Source organism: Fonsecaea nubica (genome assembly GCF_001646965.1).
Source record: "Fonsecaea nubica strain CBS 269.64 chromosome Unknown Scaff20, whole genome shotgun sequence".
NCBI lineage: Eukaryota > Fungi > Ascomycota > Eurotiomycetes > Chaetothyriales > Herpotrichiellaceae > Fonsecaea > Fonsecaea nubica.
Window position 1 is genome coordinate 205,853 of NW_019173693.1, and position 23,329 is coordinate 229,181.

The following is a 23,329-nucleotide window of genomic DNA, read 5'->3' on the forward strand; positions in this document are numbered from 1 at the left end:
CTTGAGGACAATGGACTGTGCATTGAGGCCCTTGACCATTCCAGCTGTCGGACCAGCAAGGGCAAAGGCATGAGCGTCTGCGTTCCACAGCGCCTTGACCCTCTTCGTCCCAGCACTGATCCTTTGAAGGCCAAGGTGTTCTTCAATGCCTCGACTCCCATCTTCCGTTCCTCCTTCGTCTGCGTATTCCTCTGCTAACAGGTAAAATCATGCAGTCATTACACCTCGGGCTCAATTTCCAACGCCTCCCAAATCCTCGGGCTCTGGGTGTCTATCAGCGGGCTCTGGCACTATCGCCACCTCTTCCAGTCAAGGGAGGCATGGACGTTTCGACGCTCCTGAATTCGAGGAAGCGATCTGAGGGCGGCGACGAGCTGGCCCGGTTTCAGCAATCACTTCACCTGGACGGTGCAGCGTACAGCATGGACCACGGCCCGGATATGACTCACCACCAGCCATCCCTCCCGCAGTCTCATGTGACGCCGTACAGTCTTATGGCGCCGCCTCAGAATAGCCCTCAGATGTACGCAGCGAGCAGTTACATGCCAAGGCACGACAGCCAGACCACCATCTCGGACGAAAACTTGCCCCCTACCCAGATCAAGGGCGAGCCGGCTCCCAAACTATTTCCTTGCGGGACCTGCTCGAAAGGGTTTGCACGACGCAGTGATCTTGCCAGACACGGTGAGAGACCTCCATATCTACATGGCATGGGCAACGCACTAACCTTCCCACCAGAACGGATTCATAGCGGTGACAGACCTCACGCTTGCAACCACCCAGGCTGCAACAAGTCATTCATACAACGATCTGCTTTGACTGTGCACGTGAGGGTTCACACAGGAGAGAAACCGCACTTGTGTGGTCATTGTGGCAAGGTGAGTTTGGAATACCAACCAAGTCATCCCCAGAGACTAATTCGGCACGTAAGCCCTTCTCAGACTCCAGCTCCCTTGCACGGCACCGGCGCATCCACTCGGGAAAGCGTCCATACAAGTGTGAATTTGCCAATTGCCAGAAGACCTTCACAAGACGTACCACCCTGACGAGGCACCAAATCCAACACACGGGCACACTGGAGCAAGCTGCCGCGGAGGTGAATGCGAAGTTAGCACCATCGCATCCCCGGAGCCAGTCCATCTACGAGTCGACTTCAGGAGGCTCCTCGAGGAATTCCACAGCATCGCCCGCAGATCGAACCTTGTCAATTTCACCGCATTCAGAGCTTCCCCCTATGACCAGTGGCATGCAACGTCAAGGTTCAGACTATGGATTCTTACCCCAAACTCATTCCCTACCGCCTCATATGCGGACCGACTTTGGGCCAAATTCGCCCCGCTCGACACCACCTCTAACGAGCCATTCCCTCCAGCAATATACGAGTGCGCCGCAACAGCGACCTGTCACCTCTCATCCGCCAGCATATGGACCACCTCAACCTCTGGAGCCTCCCGCCAACGGCACCACCAGTGGCAGTACGTCTCCTCACTTGGGAGCTCTGGCGTGGGGGTCGCCTGGTGGCGGATCACTGCCAACACCAGCCTCATTGGAGACTTACGGTTACCCAGAACCAGCCTATGGTGGGCATTCGCTCTACTATCCTGGAAGTGCGATTCGAAGACCTCAGAGCACGGAGCCCGAGGACTATGGTCTTCGACCTCGTCAGCCTCATATGGCTACCCACATGCCGCTTCCGACTGATTGGACTTCAATGCCACTGGCTGTCCAGGACAATCGACAGGAACGATACGTCATGTAGCATGGGCTTCAGACCCTTTGCCGACCTCTGGTGAAGGGGGTCTGAAACTCGAAGTGACCGTGGTGTGAAGGGTGTTCCTAATGGTGGCAAGTCCTCTACCAAAGAAGTCGATCAGCGACGATCCTGGGATAGAATGTCGAGCTATCTACTCGAGTGTATAGCTGCGAGGACGGCCAGGCCCAAGAGCAGAAAGTCGGGAATTCCGTCACTATCCGCAGTGCTCAACGAACAACCATGTCTGTCATGGTTGAGCACGGTGATCAACAAATTATGCCTTTGAAATTTGTATAAAAACAAGGAATACCCTTTGGAGGGAACGAACTAAGTCGGTCAGGCATGGGTGTGGGCTAGGATAATGTTCCGAGGTTATCGAGCAGCAAGGAGTCTGGTGATTTTGATACCACGGCAGGGTTCGGCATACACCATTCAATTATGAGGCACAGGCACAGGCACAGGCAGAGGCGCAATCATGAACCATGGCGCAACAAGGGGACAACATTGGCTGGTGGCATCGACTTGCGGCAGGTCTGTGGGTGGCATTTTATCAAAGGGGACAAGGCGGGATTCACACGGAGCATCAGCATCAGCATCGTCATCGTCGTCGTCGTCAATGGCGGACATTAATACCTTTGCATTATTTAGTATTTTTTCTTTTGTCCTTGCATTGCATTAATCGAGGGCAATCTAGAGAAATGTCCCTCTTTCGATGTATGCATCTAGTGTGGGTTTTCTGAGGACAAATACGCCAACTTGGTTTGTTGTTTGTTGTTTGTTGTAAGAGGGTTCCATTCCAGCTCGCTGTCCCTAGTTTCTTTCTCCTTCTCCCTGCAGTGTCTTTGATTCCTAGACCCGAGGATGTTCCCAAGAGTCCTGGACGCCTGGACGCCCGGACCACCCCGGAGACCAAGAGAAACGTGTAGACTTGCGTGTCGATAGACAACGACGACGACAAACACAAGGGTCGGGATACAAACAAAAACTGCCACAGCCACAGCCCCAACCGCAATCGCAGACACGGAATGCAAACACGGCTGGCTACCGACAAGCCGGAGACAAGACAAAGCAAGAGAAGCAAAGAACTGTATTGCATTGCATTGCATTGCGTTTTACTGCATTGTATAGTGGCTCTGGAGATGGAGACGGTGGTGATGATGATGGACACAGTAATTATATACATATATACGGCCTCGTTTTTCCTTGTGCAAATACTCTCGTTCCTTTGCTTCAAGAAGACTCTCTCTTCAATCCTCATTCCAAGACCCGAACGTTCTTCTCTTGTTGGCCCACGGATATCGTCGATACCTTATTCTTCGTCCTCCAACCCAACTCCCCCCCCCTTCGTGTATCGGTCGTCACGAGAAAGACCGCGTCTCTCCTCCCCATATCTCTTTCTCTCTGCTCTAGCGGAGCTCTGTTCTGTTCGGTAACCCCCATTGCACTTCACATTCACAATCACAATCGCAAGCGACGGAGGCAGGGGATCTGAGAGGCGTGGAGGAACGATGACGCTGATGGAGTCCCCAAGCCTGGCGATCCAGTATCGAAACCGCCCGAGACGAAGCCGGTTCGCTGGACTCTTTGCCGAATTGGCGTTTCGGGCACAAGAGAGGAGGAGCGCAAGCCGCGGCGGTGGTGCAGAAGCGGGTGTCCCTGCGAAGGAGCTCTCTGTGTCTGCGGCGACAACCGACAGTCACATCATCCCCGTCATGTCTCAGACTCAGGCTCAGGCTCAATTTCGTGGCCATTCGACGGCGATAGAGGCACGTGTATTCTGCGCCGATGATGGAGACGACAGCCCGATCCCGGAGGAGTATCGTGATCTCAACGAGCCTCAGGATGCTGGTATAATGAGGCAGTCTTCGTCATCCTTTTCCTCACCACCAAGTCAGAACAACTGGGAGATTGAAAGTTCGATCTCTTCTTTTCGCGCCTCTACTCCAGCTTCCCCGATGTCCAGCAGAGCCGCAGGTGCGAGTATCGTCGAACACTCCCTTGCCCGAACAGGTCCTTGTCCGTTTGAAAGTGGACATCAACAAGCACCCTTGTTGCCGAATTCTTGGCTGCACGACGACATCAGGACCAGCGAAGCCACAGCCTCAGGGATAGAGACAGAGTTTCCCACCCTCCAATACGCAACATGGGGGCCGGCAGGGCACTGGGGTGACAGGTGGCAGCCACAAATTCTGACGACAACGCTGAAACACGCATATCTGCACGAGCATCAGCACGACCAGCCCAGCAGTGATATCCGTGGGAAGGGCGTGAGCGCGGCCTCGACTGCTGCTGCCAGAGCGCAAGGTCAGACTGCAACATTCAGCATCGTTCCAATGCCATCACCACAGACATCCTTCAAATGCGCCATCACTCCACTCACACCTCCGTGCAGCACATTGAGCCCGATGCCTCACCACTGGAACCGCAGAGCTGGTGTCAGAAGACGTGGATATGGCTCGCATCTCCAACCGGTCGTCGGACATGTTACCACCGTGTAGACTTTCTTCGAGACAAGCAGCATGTCCTCCAATCGAGCCACCCGACATTCAAACGCTTCTGGTGATCAACCGAGGTATATCGAAGAATATTAAACACCCCGTGTCGTATCATGACACCTGTGAGAGATGCAACTGCTCCTAGTACTGATAGTGGCAGCACTACATTTCAACAACCGCAGTGTTGAGAGGATGAATTGAGCCACAGGCTGTGATGGATCATGACTCCTGTGTGTTACGGGTGCCCAACTGCTTTGCAGATCGGGCGTCTGGCATCGGCTGTTGCCTTTTTCGTTCTGTACCCTGCACCTCTCTTACTGTTCTCGTTGTGCCGGAGGCAGATATCTTGCTCTCTATGATGTCCCTTGTTCGCGTTGTGTCTGAGCTTGACAGCTAGTTTGGTACGGTGCTGCAGTGGACAAAACGAGTGACAATGATTCTCCTTGCAGCGTGCGATTCAGGAGGACCAGCATAACCAGCGGCGAAGGAAATCGGTTTGTATTCTGTCGCTCACCATGTAGCACTGTCGCCAAACACCGCGAGTGCAACCCAATATCGATTTGGAGGCAAAAGAAGACAAGAGAACTGTGGCTGCATGATTAGTCAAAGACAGCGTTTGGAGACAAAAATAGGAGCAAAGACGATTGCCTCAAGAGAAAGGGGAATGGTGAAAGGGGTTACTATGTATCCGTTCGTGGGCGCATAACCCCGAACAGTTCGTGCAAGAATTTCTGTTCTGTCAGTCCTCAGTTCGATGACGAACGATGCCCAATTCCCACCCCGTCCCAAATGAAATCAAACAAGTCATCATGTCTTGCAGTCTAAACGCATGCCGTATGTAAAGAGGAGTCTTGGAAAGTGATTGGGTCGATTCCACGCTGGCACTTCGAGTCATGGGGTTGCGAAAGAGTGCCGTCGTCTCGTTCGGCTCCGTAGACAAACCAGCTGGTGGTCCAGATCCCAGATTTCTCTCGTTGAAACATAGAACCAGGTGGTGATGCCAGTGCTCGTGCGCAGGAACGTTGATCCCGGGAAACCCAATTTTCGTCAGGGTTCGGCGTAGAACTGCTTCATCAGGCTATTGACGACCTCATAAGCTCGTTTAGCCTCAGCAAGACTTTCGCCAATGAGTCTCAGGCACTTGTCTTCATCTGGTTCATCCACTTCGCCGGTCTCGTTTTTCTTGTGTCCATAGTGTTGGATTTTCTCACATTCATCCTTGACCTTTGTGAAGCCCAATGTCGCAGACGAGCCTTTGAGAAAGTGACCCAGGCTGGAAAGCTCGGCGAGGTCTTTTTCTTTCCTGTTGGAAAACACGGGTCAGTTACACCCCGAACGCATGCAGCGAGACGTGCGAGACGTGACCATCGGCAGCCGGCATGCAGAGACTCACATGGCAGTGTCCATTTTGCCAAAAGTCTGTTCTGCTTGCTCCAAAAATCCAAAGACTATTGACTTTGAAAAGTCTCGATCATCTTCCTCGTCCATGTCGAGAATCTGTTCAAACGTGCTCTTCTCGACATTATCACCGAAGTCGAATTCGATCTGTTGCGAGCCCACACGTCAGCCATGGCAGGTCCACGATGCTTTTCAGCCCCTGTCCCGGAATGGGTCGTCGCTGTTTCCCTGTCGTACTTACTTCCTCAGACATGGCGTCACGTGTACGTGAAACAACGAGCCTGTGGGCAGGTGCAGACTGATTCGAGGTGGTGGGCGAGCCCTTGGCTGTTAGGAGCGTCACAATCTCTCTCGCCGCTTTGTAGGGTATCCTTCCAAAGACCGGCGCAGGCGTGTCTGGGGATGGCAACCAGGGTGACAATGGTGTCGTTGATGTTAATGATGCGGAGTCAGCGGTGAAGATAAGGATAGCAGAGAGGCCGCTGGTGGAAATAGTCTGTCTGCAGACATGGTGTCAGCGGTTTACCAAGATGGTCAGATCGAGACTCAAAACCCTCGTGCTGGCTGGCGTCACAAGACCCTTCAAAGTATGTGCAACGGGTTCAACCGACCTCAGAATCCCACAGAGGGGAAAAGGTAAACAGTCGAGTAAAATGCAAGAGGCAACCAGGATGTGCGGGAGCCGAAGACTTTTGGTAATCAGATCCCAGCAAACGGATCAACTCCTTCGGCAATCCAACGTTGAGATTGTAGATGGAAGTAACACTGCAGTTGTACAAAAATGCTACGAGATGTTGTCGGCGGACGATTGCCTGCAGTGAATTGGGAAGCCGAATTGACGAATTTTGAAACCGCTCGACCAGTGGGAAGTGACGTACGTCGGACGTCTTTGTCGATGATTGCTGATCCTGAAGCTCAATCAACTCGCTCTGCCGAAATCAGAGGTGCTCAAGTCTGCGGCGAGGGCGGGAGAGCGGGAGAGCGACCAATTCTCATTCGAAAAATGTCCCTTGGAATACCCTCACCAGAAGCCGGCAAGTTTGCTTGAGGCTGAACAGCACTGGGCCTGCAAAATGATATCAGGAACAGATCTGACGGGGCTCTTGTTTTCTCTCAGCTTTTTTGTCCCAAGGGGCGGGGCTACCGATGTGGTGAAGGGGGTCAATGTCCCTTCGAGAAAAAAAAAACTCCAATCCTACGCACCCATGCACCAAACTGCGATTGAAAATGCACCACCCCTGGACCAACTGAGAGGGGCAAAAAGACTGCTGCTAACGTACCTCAGGCCCTGCTCTCTTGTGCGAAACTCGGGTCAACCGGCTACTTCCTGCGATGCTGGCCTGCGATATGCGTTTTGTCTCGCGAGCAACCGAGCCCAAGATCTCCGTCCGGCAGCGCAGATCAACCACCAAAAGCGTCAAGTCGTCCCAAAGACAAGCGGGGGCCAAGCGCAATCCCACTTCACACTCGGACGCGGCCAAAAGACACGAATGGAACAAGAAGGAAGAAAGTAGGACCCTGAAACTTCGACCGTGTCCGAAGGGTGTGAGGCGACCCTGTCGTATACCTGGACGCTCGTCTGGAAGAGATGGGTGCGACAAGGGAGCTTGAGGTAAAGGGAATAAAATCTGGGGACGAGTTTGTCTGCTTGGCGACTTTGGAGCCTACTCTATGATGAACCAGTTCGAGGCTGAAGGGATTTTCACCACCTCAATGGGCTAAGGACAACGCAAGGAACAAAACTGGAGCCCGTGGGCATCAAGAGAGAGGCAGAGAGATACGGCACGCAAGAGAACCACGGCCGACCTAGGATACCCGCCCTCCCACCACCAGTCAGTCCTCGTCTCGAGACCCATTATTCATTCTACTCTCGTTCCGATTTCCAACGAGACCCTTTGCTCACTCCTCACCTCCCTCGATCCCTCCATCGGTACCTCCCATAGATTACCACTCCCACGGCTTCTACCTACGTATCTATACTCTCTCACCCTCAAAACAGACATCGGCGATACCACCACATCCCGTTCTTTCCAGCCACCAGCCAGCTACTCGTATCTTGGGCTCGGTAAGCTGACGGGTGGCTCGTCGCGTGGGGAATACCCTGCTTGACGGAGAACAAGTGACTCAAGAGATGAGGTGACTATTTGTGGTTCCCCAATCGCACCCAACACCACCACTTTTTAGCGGACTTCGGAAGGTGGAATGCTTTCACTCTCCAGTCTTCTGCCACTCCAGTTGGGAAACAAGACAAGTCCTCTTATCCTGCAGGAGCATATTTAGACTCCCCAGAACGCTTGAGCCAACGAGCAGCCGCACAGTTGGGTCCATTCCCGAAACAGTCGGTTTACCGGCCAGGAATACGGCAGATCGACACTGATACGCCATGAATCGGGAAAGCTGACGGCATGCCCTGTGCAACTACAATTTCATCCCTCTGGTGAGTGTTCAGTCCGCCTGTCTACGGTGCATGCAATCCAAAAATCAACGGAGGGGGCCACCTCCTCCAGCTAGTTGCCATTACTGTGGAGGTCGCTCGAGGCCTGTTTGCCCCTCGTTTTCCGAATCACCCTGTCCCCTCGAATTTGCTGCTACGCTGCCTCCTTGGACGTCAAAAATTTTGCCTCAATTCGAACCTGCGCGATGACGTCGATAAGCGTTCAGGGTCCCATCGGTGTCGTACGGAGTGCAGACGAGCACAAGTCACCAGTCTCGGGGCAGCAACACAGGAGGGCCTCTGACGACTTTATAGAACAGAAGTATTTGTCCAAGGGGTCAACTAAGCGCTGAAATAGGCTTGATTGGTCCCCTTTTCGTGCAGCCCACGCGGCCGCTGAAGCTGCAAGAGAAAGACGAAAAAGCAAGCAGTGGCGCACCGATGGGTAGGCGAAGAGACCACAAAGCCAATGATGTCAACCCGCAGCTTGGGCGCCCATTCGGCTGCCATCACGCCAGAGCCTAGCACTGGCGCCACTGGAACACACTCTTGGTCTTCCCACTCGGTTGGGGGGAGTAAGGGCCCAAACGACATGTTCGGGAGCAAGCAGCGGCTCTCCCCACCTTACCTCGACTTCCCAACGCAGTTTGACCGGCATTTGTCTGGGCTTTGTTTGGTGGTTGCTGGTGAGAGAATACTATACGAACAAAAGGTCAACTGATTCAACCCCTCTCCCATGACACGAGCAGTCGAAATGTCCATGGTAGTGAAACGGCCCTCCACTGCGGCGGGAACCGCCTGCACCCGCGACCCTGCCAGCCTCTGCCAGCCTGGGGAGATCTCGGGTCGCGAGCAATTATTGAGCAACAAGAAGCGAACACAAGAGACGTGGAGGCGTTCAGCGGTGAGGCTAGCGGCACCGAGCAGCAAAAAGGTAAACGGAAAGACTTTGTCTGAGCCGTTGGAAATCTCTCCCGGAAGACCCAGTAAATGGTTTCCCCCCTCCCAGAACGGCTGTCTGGTGGATGTCTGGACGGGTGGTGGTATAAGGGGGTCGGTCGGCCTCTTGGAGCAAAAGGGGATCCGGGATATAGTTTCTTTTTAGTTTGCATGCTACCCACATGTTGCCCACATGGCCAGCGGTGATAGCGTGCACAGAGAGAGAGAGAGGGAGGGAGATCGAGGCGGGCCAAATACGGCCAAACTCCCTTTTTTTCAACACATCCTTTCTGGGCACCTCCTCGTCAAACCCATTTGGGGGAACAATCGACAAGACAAGGTATGAGGTACGAGGTACAGTATATTATTTCCATCTCGCTTACTTTACGAGAAGAAAACATTGAACATTCAAGTAATAGAAGAGACGCATCGATCGGGTACGAGGTCCTCACCTCCGTGTGCTGTGTATTCATTCCCCCAGCCCAGCGCCCAGATCCATAGATGGTCGCGCCGAAAGAGATCCCAAGGTCTCCCAAGATGTTTAAGTTGAACCCTCTCAATTGTGCACTGGTGCTGATGCTGGTGTTGGTACCGGTGGCCGTGCCGGTGCCGGTGCCGCTGTTCTGGGACCTTGGACATGCAGACATGTCAACGCCTTGGCCCTAGCCCGAGCTCGTGGCTCCTGGTGCTTATTATTGGTTGTTTCGGGGATCCCGATTAATTAATCAATAATGAACCTCGCCCTTACCTTTTTCTCGTCTTTGCTTTGTCTGTGTCTGTTCCGCTTTCGTTAGATATGGAATAAATGCGTATATGTACACTCCAGTATCGAGGTGAAATAGAAGGATGGGTGTGACGGGAGGAGGTTCGAGATACCTAATTACCTAGATACCTATATGCATTCATGGCATACGTAGATACATAATGCATACGCATTCTTCTATGGGGGTACACATTATGTACATATACATGTACGTACCCCTTCCGCGTACCTCAAAACTACCCTACACAGGCGTCCAGAGGGATGGATATGGTGCATGCTGCATTCGGTCGATTTCCTGCTTCCCTCCCCTCTCCTGTTTGCATGTAATCAAACAGCCATCTCAATCAAAACCACTCTCCGTGGGGCACAGTTAGAGACACGGAAAGATAAAATCGCATGATGAATTCTTCCACGTTCAACATTCTTTGTGTGATTTGCTCAAATCTATGGAGAGTTTTGTCCGCCCCTGTTCTATCTATCTCCGGATGCCGCCCTCGATTTTGATACATGGTGCCTGGTGTGAAGTCGGAACGTGCAGATCGATACGCTAAACAAAAAACCACAAAATCTCCACCCCCAACTGGCTTAGACACTCACTCACCAGCAAGATCGTCAGCAATGGCTTCCTATGCTAGACAGCCGAGTATTGCTGGCTGGTAGTCTTGGAGAGTATTCGCTCTTAACCCAAAACTCCTTGCCTGCTCGTATTGGAACACAGAGAGGTGTCATTGGGACCCAATTTAACCAGTCACCTTGAAAATCGACTCTGCCAATCTCTTGACGTTGTCGGTGGTAATGCCCGCAACGGAGATACGTCCATCCTTGGTCGCGTACACAGAGTGCTCTTTGGCCAACTTATCCATCTGCTCGGCCGTCAGGCCGGTGTAGGCAAACATGCCAATCTAGAAGCATAACTGTCAGTGTCCCAGCTCTCATTTATATCAGTGGGTTGGGGCTATCTTCTCTTGGCTCCGCGGACGGCTGAGACGTACCTGATTCGTGATGTGATCCCAGTTATGCTTGCTTCCCAGCGACTCGAGGTTTTTCTTCAACAGAGCCCTCATCTCAATGATCCGGTCTGCCATGCCCTTGACCTCACCGAGCCACTGCTTGTTGAGCCCCGCATCGTTCAGAATCTCACTGGCAATCCTGGCTCCGTGGACCGGTGGGTTGGAATACAACGGACGCACGAGGATCTTGATCTGGCTCTCGACCCGCTTCTTCTCCTCGGCGCTGTCGCACACGATGCTGAAGGCGCCCACACGTTCGCCGTATAGACCCATGTTCTTGGCGAAAGACTGTGACAGACAGAGACCGAAGCCTTGCTCAATGAACAGGCGCACGGCGTATGCGTCCTTGTTGGTGTCACCACTCGCAAATCCCTGGTAGGCCATGTCAAAGAATGGGTAGTGTGACTTCTCCTTCATGACTTTGGCGATCTGCTGCCATTGTTCCTCGGTCGGGTCGATGCCGGTGGGGTTGTGTGCGCAGGCATGCAGGAGAACGAGTGAGCCGGTGGGGAAAGACTTGAGGTCCGCGAGCATGCCGTCGAAGTCCAAGCCGATGGTGTCCTTGTTGTAGTACTTGTACTGCTTAACTTCGAGCCCCGAGTCGGAAAAGACGGCTCTGTGGTTCGCCCACGAAGGGGTGGGGATGTAGATTGTCTTTGCGCCCGGGTAGAAGCGTTCGAGGAAAGCACCGCCTATTCTCAGCGCTCCAGTGCCGGAGATGGACTGAGTTATGGCGATGCGGTCTTCCTGGATTGGTTTGGAGTTGGGTCCGTAGGCAAGCAGCGCTGCGGCCTTGGTGAACGAGGGCACACCGGTGATTCCTGCGTATTCTTTATCGAGGGAGGAGGAGACGACTTTCTGTTCGGCGGTGCGCACGCTCGGGAGGACGTAGGGTTTGCCTTTATCATCGCCTGCAAGAGAAACACAAACATCAGTACGGCTCGTGAGGATGGGTGACATTTTCTATCGGAGGAGGAAAAGGCCAATGATGAATCCTAGGGAATGCGTTCAGGCTCTGGTGCTCACTCACGATATGCGCCCACACCCAGGTTGATCTTCTCAGGAAAGCTATCCTTCTTGAACGCCTCGGTGATGCCCAAGATGGCATCAGGAGGTCCTTCCTTGACGTTTGCCCATGTCGATGCGTTCGCGATGCGGATTGCCTGTGTGGCGGTCGCAGCCTGCTGGCGCAGAGCTGAACGAGCGACTGTAGGTCGAAGGGTGGAGAGCATTGTTGAGAGGGCCAACAGAAATGAAGCTAGAGATGGATATCTGATATGGTACACGCAAGGACAGGTTGTAGAAAAGTCTATTTCAGAGCAAAAGCCAGCTCAAGTCGAAGCTCGTTCGGTCGAGGTGGTCGTGTGGTAGGTACAATGGCTTCAGGGGACTTTGAGTCAACAAGAGGACAGCAGAGACACTTTATCCGTCTCGATCTGGATCTGCCAAGGATGAATTGAGATGAGAGATGAAGGACTTGAGGACCTTTATGATGGATGATGGATGAGGTGCTGGAATTAACTCTTGTCTGCTCTGGTTCCCTTCCAGTTCGACTGTCTCTGAAATTGCTTCTCCAAAAAAAATTCGTAACGCTTTTGCTTTTCCGTTTCGGTACCTGGAACAGATACTTGGGGGAAGGGCGTGTTCCAGGAGGCCAGGGAGGTACAGGCGAGCCACTAGGTACGTGTTAGGCGGGGATCGGGTTGAGCGCAGCCAATAAACAGGGTTGGTTCTAGGGGCTTGCAGCCACCGGAACAGCTACAGGTATAAGCTCCGGCCACCCGCGGTCAGTGCCAGGTGCCACTGGGTGCTGCCTCCAAACTTCCCCGAGGCCGGAATTCCATTCTACCATGTCACGTGCCCGTCACCTCCACAGCAACCAAAGTCCCTCTCGATGAATCCGTTATAAGAACCCACAGCCTTGTCAAGATAACGCACAAGCCACAACACACAAAACTGATATCAGGCCAGCCTTACGCCAGCAACCTTGTTCTTCTTGCCCATCGTTCCCTGTGCGTTGCTCATTCCCGTGGCCTTGCTACTGTCTAGAACGCTGGTTGCTTCGCGCTTCTTCTCCTCGGCAATTTTCTTGAGGTGTTTCTCCGTCTTCAACTTCCCGCTACCCTTGCCGTGGAATTGATGGCTCAGGTGTTTGAAAGCTTCTTTCTGGTTCATGATACGGCCATCGTCGTCCACATACTTGATCTGCACATCAGGCTTGTATTCCCGGTTGAAGGTGGCGGCAGCCTGGATGGAAGATTGGTGCTCCCGATGGGTGTTTTGCCAGCGGGCATGCTCTTCTCGTTCTTTGACAGACATACCCGTCAGTTTACCCGATTGACGGTCCCTCTCGCGCTGCATTCGTGCCTTTTGTTCATTTTCATGCTCGCGCAAGCGCGCTTCGATGATGAACTTTTGCCGATCTTTGTACAGAGAATTCTTGTTGGGTGCATCACTCTCCTTGAGAAGGCCACGTTGTCGGAGAAGACTGAGGGCGGCTCCCATACCTTGATCGAGTGTCTTTTCCTCCTCAAGACCCGTGTGCGGCACTTCTGGCGTTACAGTTGAGCGCTCGCGCTTGATGCGGTCAAGGAGCTCTTCTTCGTTGTCAATTCCACTATAAGCCTCGCCCATTTGGTGGTCTTCGTCTTCCTCTTTCAACTGCCGAGTAGGGCTCTCTGACTCGGCCTTCTCAATGGACTTCTTCACACCTCGTTCAAGCTGCTCATCCCTTGGCCGGGAAGATAAATTGTCCAGGAAGACGGTGGTGTCGTCGAGCACAAGGCCGCCATTCGTGTCTCCAGTTTCAGCCTCTTCGTTCTGTTCTTGTTTCAACAAATTGACAATGTCTTCAGCCTTTCTTTTCTGCTTCTTCAGTACCGCAGTCCTGGTTCTCGCAAGGGCACTCGCAAGATCTTCATCGTCATCAAAATGGTCTCCAGCAGTTCGCGCCCTTGGAGCGGAGGCGGTGCCAGCAGAGTCAACCTGCATAGCATCGCCATTGCTATTATTTTGTGGAAAGACGATGTCATCATCTTCATCCACAAGTTTCTGGCGTTTTGACTTCTTCTTTTCCTTCTTGGGCTTCTTGATCTTGATCTCCAAATAGTCCGAAACAGGCTCTGCCTTGAGAACGTCCAAGCTGACGGTATTCTTGAGTTTCTCGCCGATCTGCTGGCGTTTGGCCTCGCGTTCTTCGATAGTGGCACCCTGACCATCCAAGGTGAATGCTTTCCGCTTCTTCTCGTCGTACTGAGCCAGTAGTCCCTTTTCAGAGTCGTCATTAACATCGTAGACTTTTCGCTTCTTGAGATTCAGTTTCTCCTGAACCTTTTCTCTGGCAATAAGGTCCGCATTCTCCAGCACATCTTCCTGCTCACTGTCATCACCTTTACCGATCTCCGTGTCCTTCAGCGTCAAGATCTGCTCTCCCAAGCCTTCGTCGAAGTCGCCAATTTCGTGCGCAACCTGCACGCCAGCAAGGTCTTTGGAGGTATACTCGACAGCGGCGTCTCTCTCGCGATCTGCCAGCTCTCGTGCTAATCGCTCGGCGCGTTCGCGCTCGATCTTGGACTGCCGTTTCTTCTGGCCCTTCAACCAAGCCTTCGTGTCAAGTTCTGCCTCATCATCGAGATCCCCCAGACCCTTGCCCTCGAGCTTCTTGTTCCTAGCCTCGGCATCCCTCTGTCTTTGGATCTCCCGTTTCCTTTGTTCACGGAGCGCACGCCTCTTTTCTTCCTCGCGCAACTGGTTCCAGTTTTCGTACCCGGCGGCTTCCCGGGTCTCTAGGGTGGACGCGGGGTCGTCATCTTGGTCGCTGTCGGAGTCTTGGTCTCTTCTTTTGGATTCTTTGAATGTTGGTCCTTCAGATGATTGTGGAGGTTGTCCACTTACGCTCAACAGAGGCAGACCCAGGGTCTTTCTGAGCTTGTTCATCTGCTCAATATCCGCCGCGGCCGCCATTTTGGGAGATGCTGCTTGAACTGCCAACCGAAATACTAACGAAGACAGCAGGTAGGCAGCGGGTGGTGGGATGATTACAGCGCAGACAACAGGCAAAACCCTCATCGGGCTGCGGAGGTTATCAGACAGGCACTTCTCACTAAACCATATTTGTCCTAGCGTGACTTAAATCTTGGCAAGAATTTCTCGAGGCCCTATTTCATTTCAACCGTTCGTTTTCCTTTCCTCCCTTCTTTTTCTTTTCCTTTTCATACCAAAAAGTTCTGTGTCGCAAACGTTCCCTTCCTAACCGTCTCGGCGGCTTAGTCCAAGGTCGCAGCGTTTTGCGACGTTCTCGACGAAACACTGCGGAGCCATTAACAGCACCCCCATTAATGTCTATTTTCCCCGTCGACAGAACTGAGAGAAACCACCGAATCCTTTTGCCCCCCTTCGCGGGGGGGCCAGTCTACCCTTGAGCTCGGTCCTTGGGACAGAGAGCCCTTGAGATCCTCGCGATCTCGGGTTCTCCCGAACGGGGAGCCTTGTCAGCTCGGTGGACTGAGGTAGTAGGGGAGACGTCTTATTCCCAAGCGTGGTGTATTTGAGCCTCGTCGAGGCATGATCACCGGGCAAAACCAAGACTATTGTCTACATCCCAACCCTGAAAATATATGAATCCCAAAAGCTATAGAATTTTCCGAGAGTCGTGCTCCGAGGACTCGATGCTGATGTGCTGCAGAGTGCCGCTCGATTGTTCCCCAGCCTTTATTATCTTTGTCTATACCCAATCTAATGTGATCCAGTGCAATGCAGTACGTGATGTACGCAAGCAGAGCTTTACCAGCTCGTCACTCCCCTCTCCCGATCGAATCCCCCCCTCAACTGCCTCTGCGGCTTGACAACCTTACCCTGCAAGACCGTATACCGCACAATGTTTTCACAATCTTCCGGCCTCACTCTCGCGAGCCAGATGAGTTGAACCGCCTCTTTCTCCAATTTCTCTCCGTCTACGTCCACATCATCTCCTCCCACCTCTTTCTTCCGTCCTTGTCTTCGGTAGATCATCACATTGGCAGAGTATTTGTGGCCGCCGACGTGACTAATGAAATATATCCCGACACCACCGGGTCGGTCGTCGTGGAGGTCACGATAGAGACCCATGGGGCGCAGAATGCGTTCGAATTCTCTGCGGAGGAGCGGCGCGGACTGGCCGCAGCGGGCATCGCGGGTCTTTTGGCTACACATGAGGATTAGATAGGAATGAGGTATAGGGCGGATTTTAAAGGACGAGGAGATTGATAGCGGTAGTGGCGCCGGGTCAAGCGTGTTGCCTTGGGATGTCTGCTGTTGTTCCTCCTGCTGTGAGCTGTTTTGATGTGGTGCTTCTGCACCCTCTCCAATCTGCAAACCAGATACATCCGGAATGTCTTCACGCTCTTGTTGCTCTCCTGCGTGTGACGGCACATGATCATGCCCATTGACCTCCGCTCTTTTGGCGCCGCCAACAGGCGTGTCGTTTCTGGCACTCTTGTCCACCACCTCTTTCATCAGGGAGGCCGCTTGACTCGGCCTGACCTTCTCGATCATGACCCAACTAGGCAGTAGCATGCAATCACTCGTGCCAGCCTCCTCGCCAGCATCGTGACACTCCTCCCCGGAAGGGAAATTGCTCGCGCTCAGCATGACCCGACCGCCCTTCCCGCTCAGGTCCAAGCCGACTTTGCCGACGGCCTGCATGACGGAGCCCTTTTCGTCGGTGACATCGCGGACCCAGTCGGACTTGCCCGTGCCGACGAGGAGGTGGACGTTGAAGCCCTTGACGTGACCGAAGAGCCGGTCGCTCTCGTCGACGGAGAACTTGGTTGGGTAGTGCACGGTGCACGAGGTGCAGTCATGCAGGCACTCCTGGCCGTCGACGGCCGGGTCGGTCGGGGGAAACAGCTCGGCCTCAGTCTTTGCGGTGGTGAAGCCGTCGCGCGTCTGGAGGTGTGAGTGCGATGACGAGGGCGTAAGGAACGTCTTGACGTTGCGGAGGAGTGAAGACATGCCCGGCCACCAGTGGAGGGGGAGGCTCCGGTCGGAGGGTCTAGCGGCGGTCGAGGAGGGAGTATGTGTTTCTCAGCAGTTGTTGTGCTTGTTTCCGTCCCTCGTAGAGCAGCAGCAGCAGGAGGAGGAGGACATGGGTTGATTGATCGATTGATCTGGTCGAGTCGTGGAAGAGAAGTCCTCCTCTGGAGGGACCTGGAGGGGGGAAAGAAGATTAGGGGTTGTTTTTTTTTCCTTTGTTCCTTTTTCCTCGTCTAGAAAAATAACAATATCCTTGTATTATTATTATACCGACGATCTCTCAATGACGAATACACGGTCAGCCTGCCCTGCCTGCCTGTCTGCCGACCTGCCTGCCAGGGCCTTTTGACGAAACAAATTTCCCCACAATCCCGACGGAGGAGAAAAAAGTATGTGTGATTATCTTATCAATCAGACACGGAATGTGTTCCGGCGGGGAGCGTGCGTGCGTGGCTGGCAGGGGGGTTGATTGATTGATTGATTGATTATTTGCTGTCGTACCGCGGGTACTTTGGGCCGATCGACCGATACACCGACCACCCGAGCGAGTACCTCGATGGATGAAGGAGCGAAGTGTGTTGGGTGCTTAGAGGAGAGGAGAGGAGAGGAGAGCATGAGTAAAGTCAAGAGAGTAAAGTGATAAGTCGAAGACGAAGAGGGAGTAGGAGAAAGCTAGGCCGTAGCTATATCCAAGGTATAGTAATAGGTACCCAGCGAGCGAGATAATATCTATCAAAGTGCTCGAGCCTCTCTCTCTCTCTCTCTCTCTCTCTCTCTCTCTCTCTCTCTGACTGCAGCACTCTCCCTGCGTCTTTATATCCCAGGCACTAGGCAGAAACAGACCAAAATCACATCACCTCATCTCATGTCAATCTCGGCCATAAGAGCCTCCTCCCCTCCTGATCCTCGGTGATGGTGATGGTAAATGGTCGGTCCTCTCTTCTCTCTCGACCGAATCGATCGCTTTTGACCGAGCCTTGTCTTGTCCTTATCCAACGCATGCACGCATACATGTACAAGCATGCCCACGCAATCTATGATTCTAATGTTCTAGTCCCACGACCCGCATGTTACGTCTGCAATCTGCAATCTGCAATCTGCAATCTGCAATCTCTAGTGCACCACCCAGAGCACCTTAACCCCGTGAAGCCCGTGTCCTACTGCCGCCGCCGACTTCCTGGGGGACCTCCCCTTCGATCAATGCCACACCTCACGCCTCACCCTGCAAGACGTTCCTCTTGGGACTGGACGTGCATGACCTTCTTACTTCTTTATCCACTTACCTAGGCCTGCTAGGTACCCAAGGTACCTCTTTGAGTGGATAGAACATCTCAAAAAAGAAGACTTGGGAGAGAGTTGGGACGAACCCCCCATGAAAAGAAATCAGCACACACACCGAGCACACACACACACACACACACACACATTTTCATTCAGGCTTCGCTTATCTGAAATCCATCCGCACAAGGCTCCCCCCAGAAACCAAACAAGTTGGCGCACAGAAAAATCCCGAACAACACGCAACGAAAAACCTCTCCCCCTTTTTCCACGCCCCTGAAACCTCGTCGTCGAGGAAAACAGGTCGGGGTATCGTTTTGAAAAGACCAGGTCGCTCCCTTGCAAAACACAAAAACACCCTCGTTCTTCACTACCTCGAGTTGATCATCCCAACGGGGTGTCAAAATCCATTCCATGCCAGTGATACCACCTTGTTCTCCATTCTCTGGCTACTAGAGCTCGAAGCCTCCGGACATGTGAGTCCGTCCACTCTGACCATCCGTTGTTCTGCTCTGCTCTGCTTACCCGGCGCTGCTCTTTTGTGCCTGCACATCCAACACGCATTTACAAGTCGTCCTCCTCCCCCTCGTCTTCCATCACCCCCATCCGTGACCCATTCACGTTCGCCTCCCTCCCTCCATACCGACTTGCCGCTCTCGCTTCGTGGATTCTTGCAATCGCCCGATGCGTCTTGGCCAACCTCTTATAATCACCGTTCCTCTCATACTCTTCAGCGAGCTGCTTGTAGCATTCCAGTGCGTGCACGCCGTACTCCCGGTCGCGGCCGTGCTGCTGTCGCTGTTGCTGCGACGATGGTGACAGGCCATCAATGCTTCTCCGGGCTCGAGCAAGCTCTTTGGCCTCTGACGTCTGGGAGTCCGCATCCTTGCTGCTGGCCCGTTGATGATTGCTCTGTGCATGTCCATTCTGGTTCGCGGGGACGGTCGACGAATTCCTGACAAATTGATCCTCTTCCGGATCGGTGCTGGTGAGCAGGTCGACTAACTCTTCAATGGTTCCCACCAACTCCTCAAGCGCCGTCCACAATGCATCATCTGGCTGATTCGCAATGGTTGAGAACAATTCTAGCAACTCTGCGATGAATACTTTGCGGCTCACCGCTTCGTTCGCCGTCACCGGTTTCGCTTTCAGGATCGAGTTCAGCGCACCGATGATTTCCGTCTCAATCAACTCGAGGTCCTCGCTCAATGCCCATTCGCTCACAATCATGGTTTGCAGTACCTCAACCGCAACCTTGCGGAGGCCTTCGTGCATGCTCAGACAAAGATTAATGGTAGGCGCTACAAGACTGGGCACATACTGCACTTGATAGCCTCCCAGTCTGCGGATATTGTATCGTCGCTGGTCGTCGGCGGTAGCTTCCCAACCCAGGCTCTCCCAGGCTTTGCGTAAGAGATCGGCGCCATGTTGGCGCACGTCGCCTGCAATTTTCCACACGGCACGGCGTTTTTGTTCAGGAAAGAGCTCGAGCGTCAACGCAGGCGACGATACGAGCTTGAGGAGCGTATCAAGGAACGACTTCCACAGCTGCATGTCGAAACCATCCGCGTCTTCCGGTGTCGGGAGGTACGAAGAAATGAGAAGCGACGAGAGATGGTTTAAGATTGTCAAAGCCGATGAGTGGTGGTAGATGTGCAGGCTGAGCCACGAGGCTGGAAATGCGTCATTCTTGAGAAGAGACCGCAGAACCATGAGTGTGGAGATGATGTACTCGGTGAGATCCTGTCCCTGGAGCTTGAGGTTCGAGGGGAGCTTCATTTTCGCGATTGTAGAGATGAGAGAGGAGAGTTCAAGGAGTGCTTCATCAAACTGATCATTGGCTTCGGATGACTTGCTCGTCAGCGGATAAGACTCTGAAAAGAGCAGGGACAAGGATCGTCGGCGAGACGGCGGCCCATCCGCAATCGTGTTGTAAGCAGAGATGAGTTTCGGCATGAAGTCGTGCAGATGAGAAGTTTGGAACCGTGTGAGTTCGGCGACAACTGAGCAGCACAATCGGACTTGCTCGTGCCAATTGTCTGACCGGTTGTTTGGGGTCCAGTATGGCGAAAGCCACCGGATACAGTGCTTAACGAGCATCTTCCGGTCTTTCTCGTCCACCCAGATCTGGTCGAGCTTGGTGTAGTTCAGGATCAGAACGATTCTATATAACAGCAGTTTTCCAGAGGCTGCGTCACATGCGTCAATAAAGTCAACCGCCACTTTGATCACTTCCTCCTTGCTGAAAGCTGGCAGCAGTTCTGGAAGCCAGTCGTGGAATTTCTGTACAAGGAGCGTCTTGCTACCCACAAGTGCTGGAGTCTCACTGCGCATCATCATCTGTAGGCCAAAGAGAATCGCCTGCATGTCTTGCTTGAAACTCGAGTGCTTCTCATCATTGTCTCTTGGCTGCGAGCCAAAGCGTCGTTGTTGGTATGACACGATCAGAATCCTCATGAAGCTTTTGCCAACCTTGAACAACGATCTCATATCACGGGCGCTTTGAGGGTCCGAAACGCTTTGTAAAAGTCTGGTGAAACTGCGTATCAGGCATGCCGCGGCGTAAGGAAAGCGGAAATGGTTCTCAGTGTATTGCTCAATCAAAGGACCCAGATTAAACCGTCGGTCGTGGACGATTCCGAGCACCCAAACGATGTCGTTGAATATCAGATCCTCAAACTTGGATTCCCCTGACTTGTGAACAAGGACTCCGAACAACGCGTCCAACACCTCCCTAAGTTGCTTGACGATCTCGATCTCCGGAACAAACGTGAGTTTCTGTAGGATATCCAACAACTGGACCGACGTCTGATGTTTCCAATTGACCAGGCTGACCAGGGTTCTGTCCTGCGAGTATTCTGTACTGCACAGGTGTGTACAGACTTCCAGGGAAGCAATCGTGGCCAAAGAACCTTCATGGATCGTCTTATAGTTGGCATTGTTCCAGGGCAAGGACAAATATGCACCGCGCCCATGGACAATGCTCGACGTGACCTTGTCGTAAGCGTGCAGGATGAGCGAGTGCTTGCCATCAGAAATGAACGCCTGCTTATCCCACAGGGGCAACCAAGCCAGTGCAAACGGGAACTCTGGAGCATCCGCAATACTCAAAACCAAATGGCTTTCGGGGACCTTCTCGGTCGGCACTCGCAAACATAATGTCTGGTCCCACTTGTGGTCGAGTTCAACGGCATTCGTTCGGAAGGCAGTAACTCCCGCTCCGTTCGACGACGGAAATATACAATGCTCCACGCGGCGTCCGGCGTTGTCACGTACCTCCATGGTTAGTTGCAGGTTCTGCAGGGAGTGCGCCTTGACCGGAGCCACATTTACCTCAGGATGAGACAAATAGGAGCCTTGGGTCAAGACTGCTTTGCTCAACGTGAGGTAGATGTCTGAACGTGGTTTGGACGGGGCCTCTGAGAAACCCATCTTCTGAGTTTTGGTGATCATATGCATCAACGTGGGGGTGTTCTTGATCAGAGTGTCTGCCTCAGGAGCAGTGTAAGGAGTCAATTTGAACGTAGCACTGGAGACGGGGTTAGACAGTACAAGAGCCTTGCCTGGACTATCCAGGAGCTGTGCTGCTGTGTCGCTGGAACCTCCAGGCTTCTCGTCGTCCCGCTGGGATGCAGACCAGATGGTGACGCTTTCTTCCCTTGACTGACCATCCCTCATGATCTTTGCAATATCCAAGACGCCCACGCCAATGGTCCGAGGAACGGGGGGCCCAACAGGTTTGCTCTGCCCATCTTCCTCTTCCTCAATTACTGACGGAGTAGATGCCCTGTCCTGAGATTGTGGAGTGGTTCTCCCATTTTGTCCGGGCTGCGGCCTGTCTGCATTGCGCCGCTTCCCAAACATCAAGCTGGATCTCCGTCTACTGAGCGATAACTGCCGTGGACCAAGAAGAGTTCCGTTTCTCGATGGCGCTCTTTCCACTGTTCTCTTTTTGGCCTTCCGTGGAGATTCTGAAACCACAACTTTGACGACAAGGAACAAGCGATCATCGGTCCCAATGTCGCGGGTACTGAGATCGGACAGGAGTGTCTTCATTTTGGAGTTGGCGATGGAACTGTACGTTTCCGAGAAAGGCTTGAGATTTCCGTCTGCATCCTTGAGATACAGAGCAAGACTCAGTGTTGTCGTGTCGAGATCAGTGCCCGCAACTGACGTGACCTCAAGGAGACAGTGGTGGAGTGAAGTTGCCTTGGACTTTTCAGAGGGCGTAGTATCCAGTACACTCATGACCGACTGTAGTTTTGCCAGCTCGATGGCCGAGTCCTGCGACGTCAACAGTCGTCCTTGTCGAGCCGGGTCACGAACGATGACCTCGCCGCTAAGCATTTTGTTGCCTCGCACCAGATCCCAAACAGCCTCCCTCCGCACCTGCAGCCTTTCCTGAGTGGTGAGCACATCATTTAATAGTTCCCTCCTGGCATAGTCGAGTCGAGTGGTGATGTCCGACATCTGGTCCAGAAGATGATACTCTCGGCGCAACACCAGCTCGGGGAGGTGCAGGACATACCACTCACGCAAACAGGAGGTGATTTCATCTACCAACGGCTCGGTGCTTGACGTCGGAGACTCGTCGCCGATTTTCAACATGGGCACTGGCGCGGGCGGTTTTGGCTTGCCCGGCTGAACGAGAGGGTCCACATCTGGACCGAGTTGTTCTCGAATTTCGATACAACACTTGGGGAAGATGCCAGAAAAAACCCGGGCATCGGCGGCGGTCCTGATGCCGGGAGTCAATGCCGACAGCAAGGTGGGCGGCGCGACCAGATAACCTCGACACCACGCGCCATCTTTGCCTCCCTGCTCGATGACATATAACTGGTCTCCTATCTGAAGAGGGAGTTCGGATGGAGAAGATGTCGGCTGGAAGGGATAGATGGCAACCGCATACGACAGAGGCAGCGGCTGCCAGGGCATATTAGGTAAGAAATGATCGGAGCGCTCTGGAAGTCTCAAGACAGAATGAGGTCGGACAGGTGTCGTCAAGAATATCGGACGGATCTCAGAGTGGCCGGGGCGGTGGCCTCGCGATGATGGCCGGTGGATCGAATCTAAGGGCCTGTGCACGCTCTCCCTTTTCTCGTGAGATAGTCATGGGCCGAGGAGGGTGGAGAGATCGTGTGGAAGGTCGATAACCTTGTGGAGGAATCGAAGGACGGCTCGGGCGTCGCTGTGTGTTTGGTGAAGGGACACGAGGGGGTAGTGGGATGATCAATCGTTCGACTTTTT

General features: G+C 53.3%; 7 protein-coding genes across 7 annotated transcripts; 2 read left to right on the forward strand and 5 right to left on the reverse strand.

Moving 5' to 3' along the window:
* Positions 1-209: 209 nt before the first annotated feature.
* On the forward strand, positions 210-1,759 carry AYO20_04024 (hypothetical protein; the record flags this gene model as incomplete). Its single annotated transcript, XM_022642323.1, has 3 exons — positions 210-684; positions 739-878; positions 932-1,759. 3 exons carry the CDS (start codon positions 210-212, stop codon positions 1,757-1,759), a joined length of 1,443 nt encoding a protein of 480 aa, XP_022501704.1.
* A 1,502-nt stretch (positions 1,760-3,261) lies between these two features.
* Positions 3,262-4,251, forward strand: AYO20_04025 (hypothetical protein; the record flags this gene model as incomplete). Its single annotated transcript, XM_022642324.1, has 1 exon — positions 3,262-4,251. The coding sequence occupies one exon, from the start codon at positions 3,262-3,264 to the stop codon at positions 4,249-4,251; it is 990 nt and encodes a 329-aa protein (XP_022501705.1).
* Positions 4,252-5,295: 1,044 nt separating this feature from the next.
* On the reverse strand, positions 5,296-5,899 carry AYO20_04026 (hypothetical protein; the record flags this gene model as incomplete). Its single annotated transcript, XM_022642325.1, has 3 exons — positions 5,296-5,551; positions 5,642-5,793; positions 5,888-5,899. 3 exons carry the CDS (start codon positions 5,897-5,899, stop codon positions 5,296-5,298), a joined length of 420 nt encoding a protein of 139 aa, XP_022501706.1.
* Positions 5,900-10,522: 4,623 nt separating this feature from the next.
* AYO20_04027 (hypothetical protein) lies at positions 10,523-12,024 on the reverse strand (the record flags this gene model as incomplete). The annotated part of the gene is made up of 3 exons (XM_022642326.1): positions 10,523-10,684; positions 10,775-11,703; positions 11,823-12,024. 3 exons carry the CDS (start codon positions 12,022-12,024, stop codon positions 10,523-10,525), a joined length of 1,293 nt encoding a protein of 430 aa, XP_022501707.1.
* A 730-nt stretch (positions 12,025-12,754) lies between these two features.
* AYO20_04028 (hypothetical protein) lies at positions 12,755-14,755 on the reverse strand (the record flags this gene model as incomplete). The annotated part of the gene is made up of 1 exon (XM_022642327.1): positions 12,755-14,755. One exon carries the CDS (start codon positions 14,753-14,755, stop codon positions 12,755-12,757), a length of 2,001 nt encoding a protein of 666 aa, XP_022501708.1.
* An 819-nt stretch (positions 14,756-15,574) lies between these two features.
* On the reverse strand, positions 15,575-16,783 carry AYO20_04029 (hypothetical protein; the record flags this gene model as incomplete). Its single annotated transcript, XM_022642328.1, has 1 exon — positions 15,575-16,783. The coding sequence occupies one exon, from the start codon at positions 16,781-16,783 to the stop codon at positions 15,575-15,577; it is 1,209 nt and encodes a 402-aa protein (XP_022501709.1).
* A 1,863-nt stretch (positions 16,784-18,646) lies between these two features.
* On the reverse strand, positions 18,647-23,017 carry AYO20_04030 (hypothetical protein; the record flags this gene model as incomplete). The annotated part of the gene is made up of 1 exon (XM_022642329.1): positions 18,647-23,017. One exon carries the CDS (start codon positions 23,015-23,017, stop codon positions 18,647-18,649), a length of 4,371 nt encoding a protein of 1,456 aa, XP_022501710.1.
* Between the last annotated feature and the right edge of the window lie 312 nt (positions 23,018-23,329).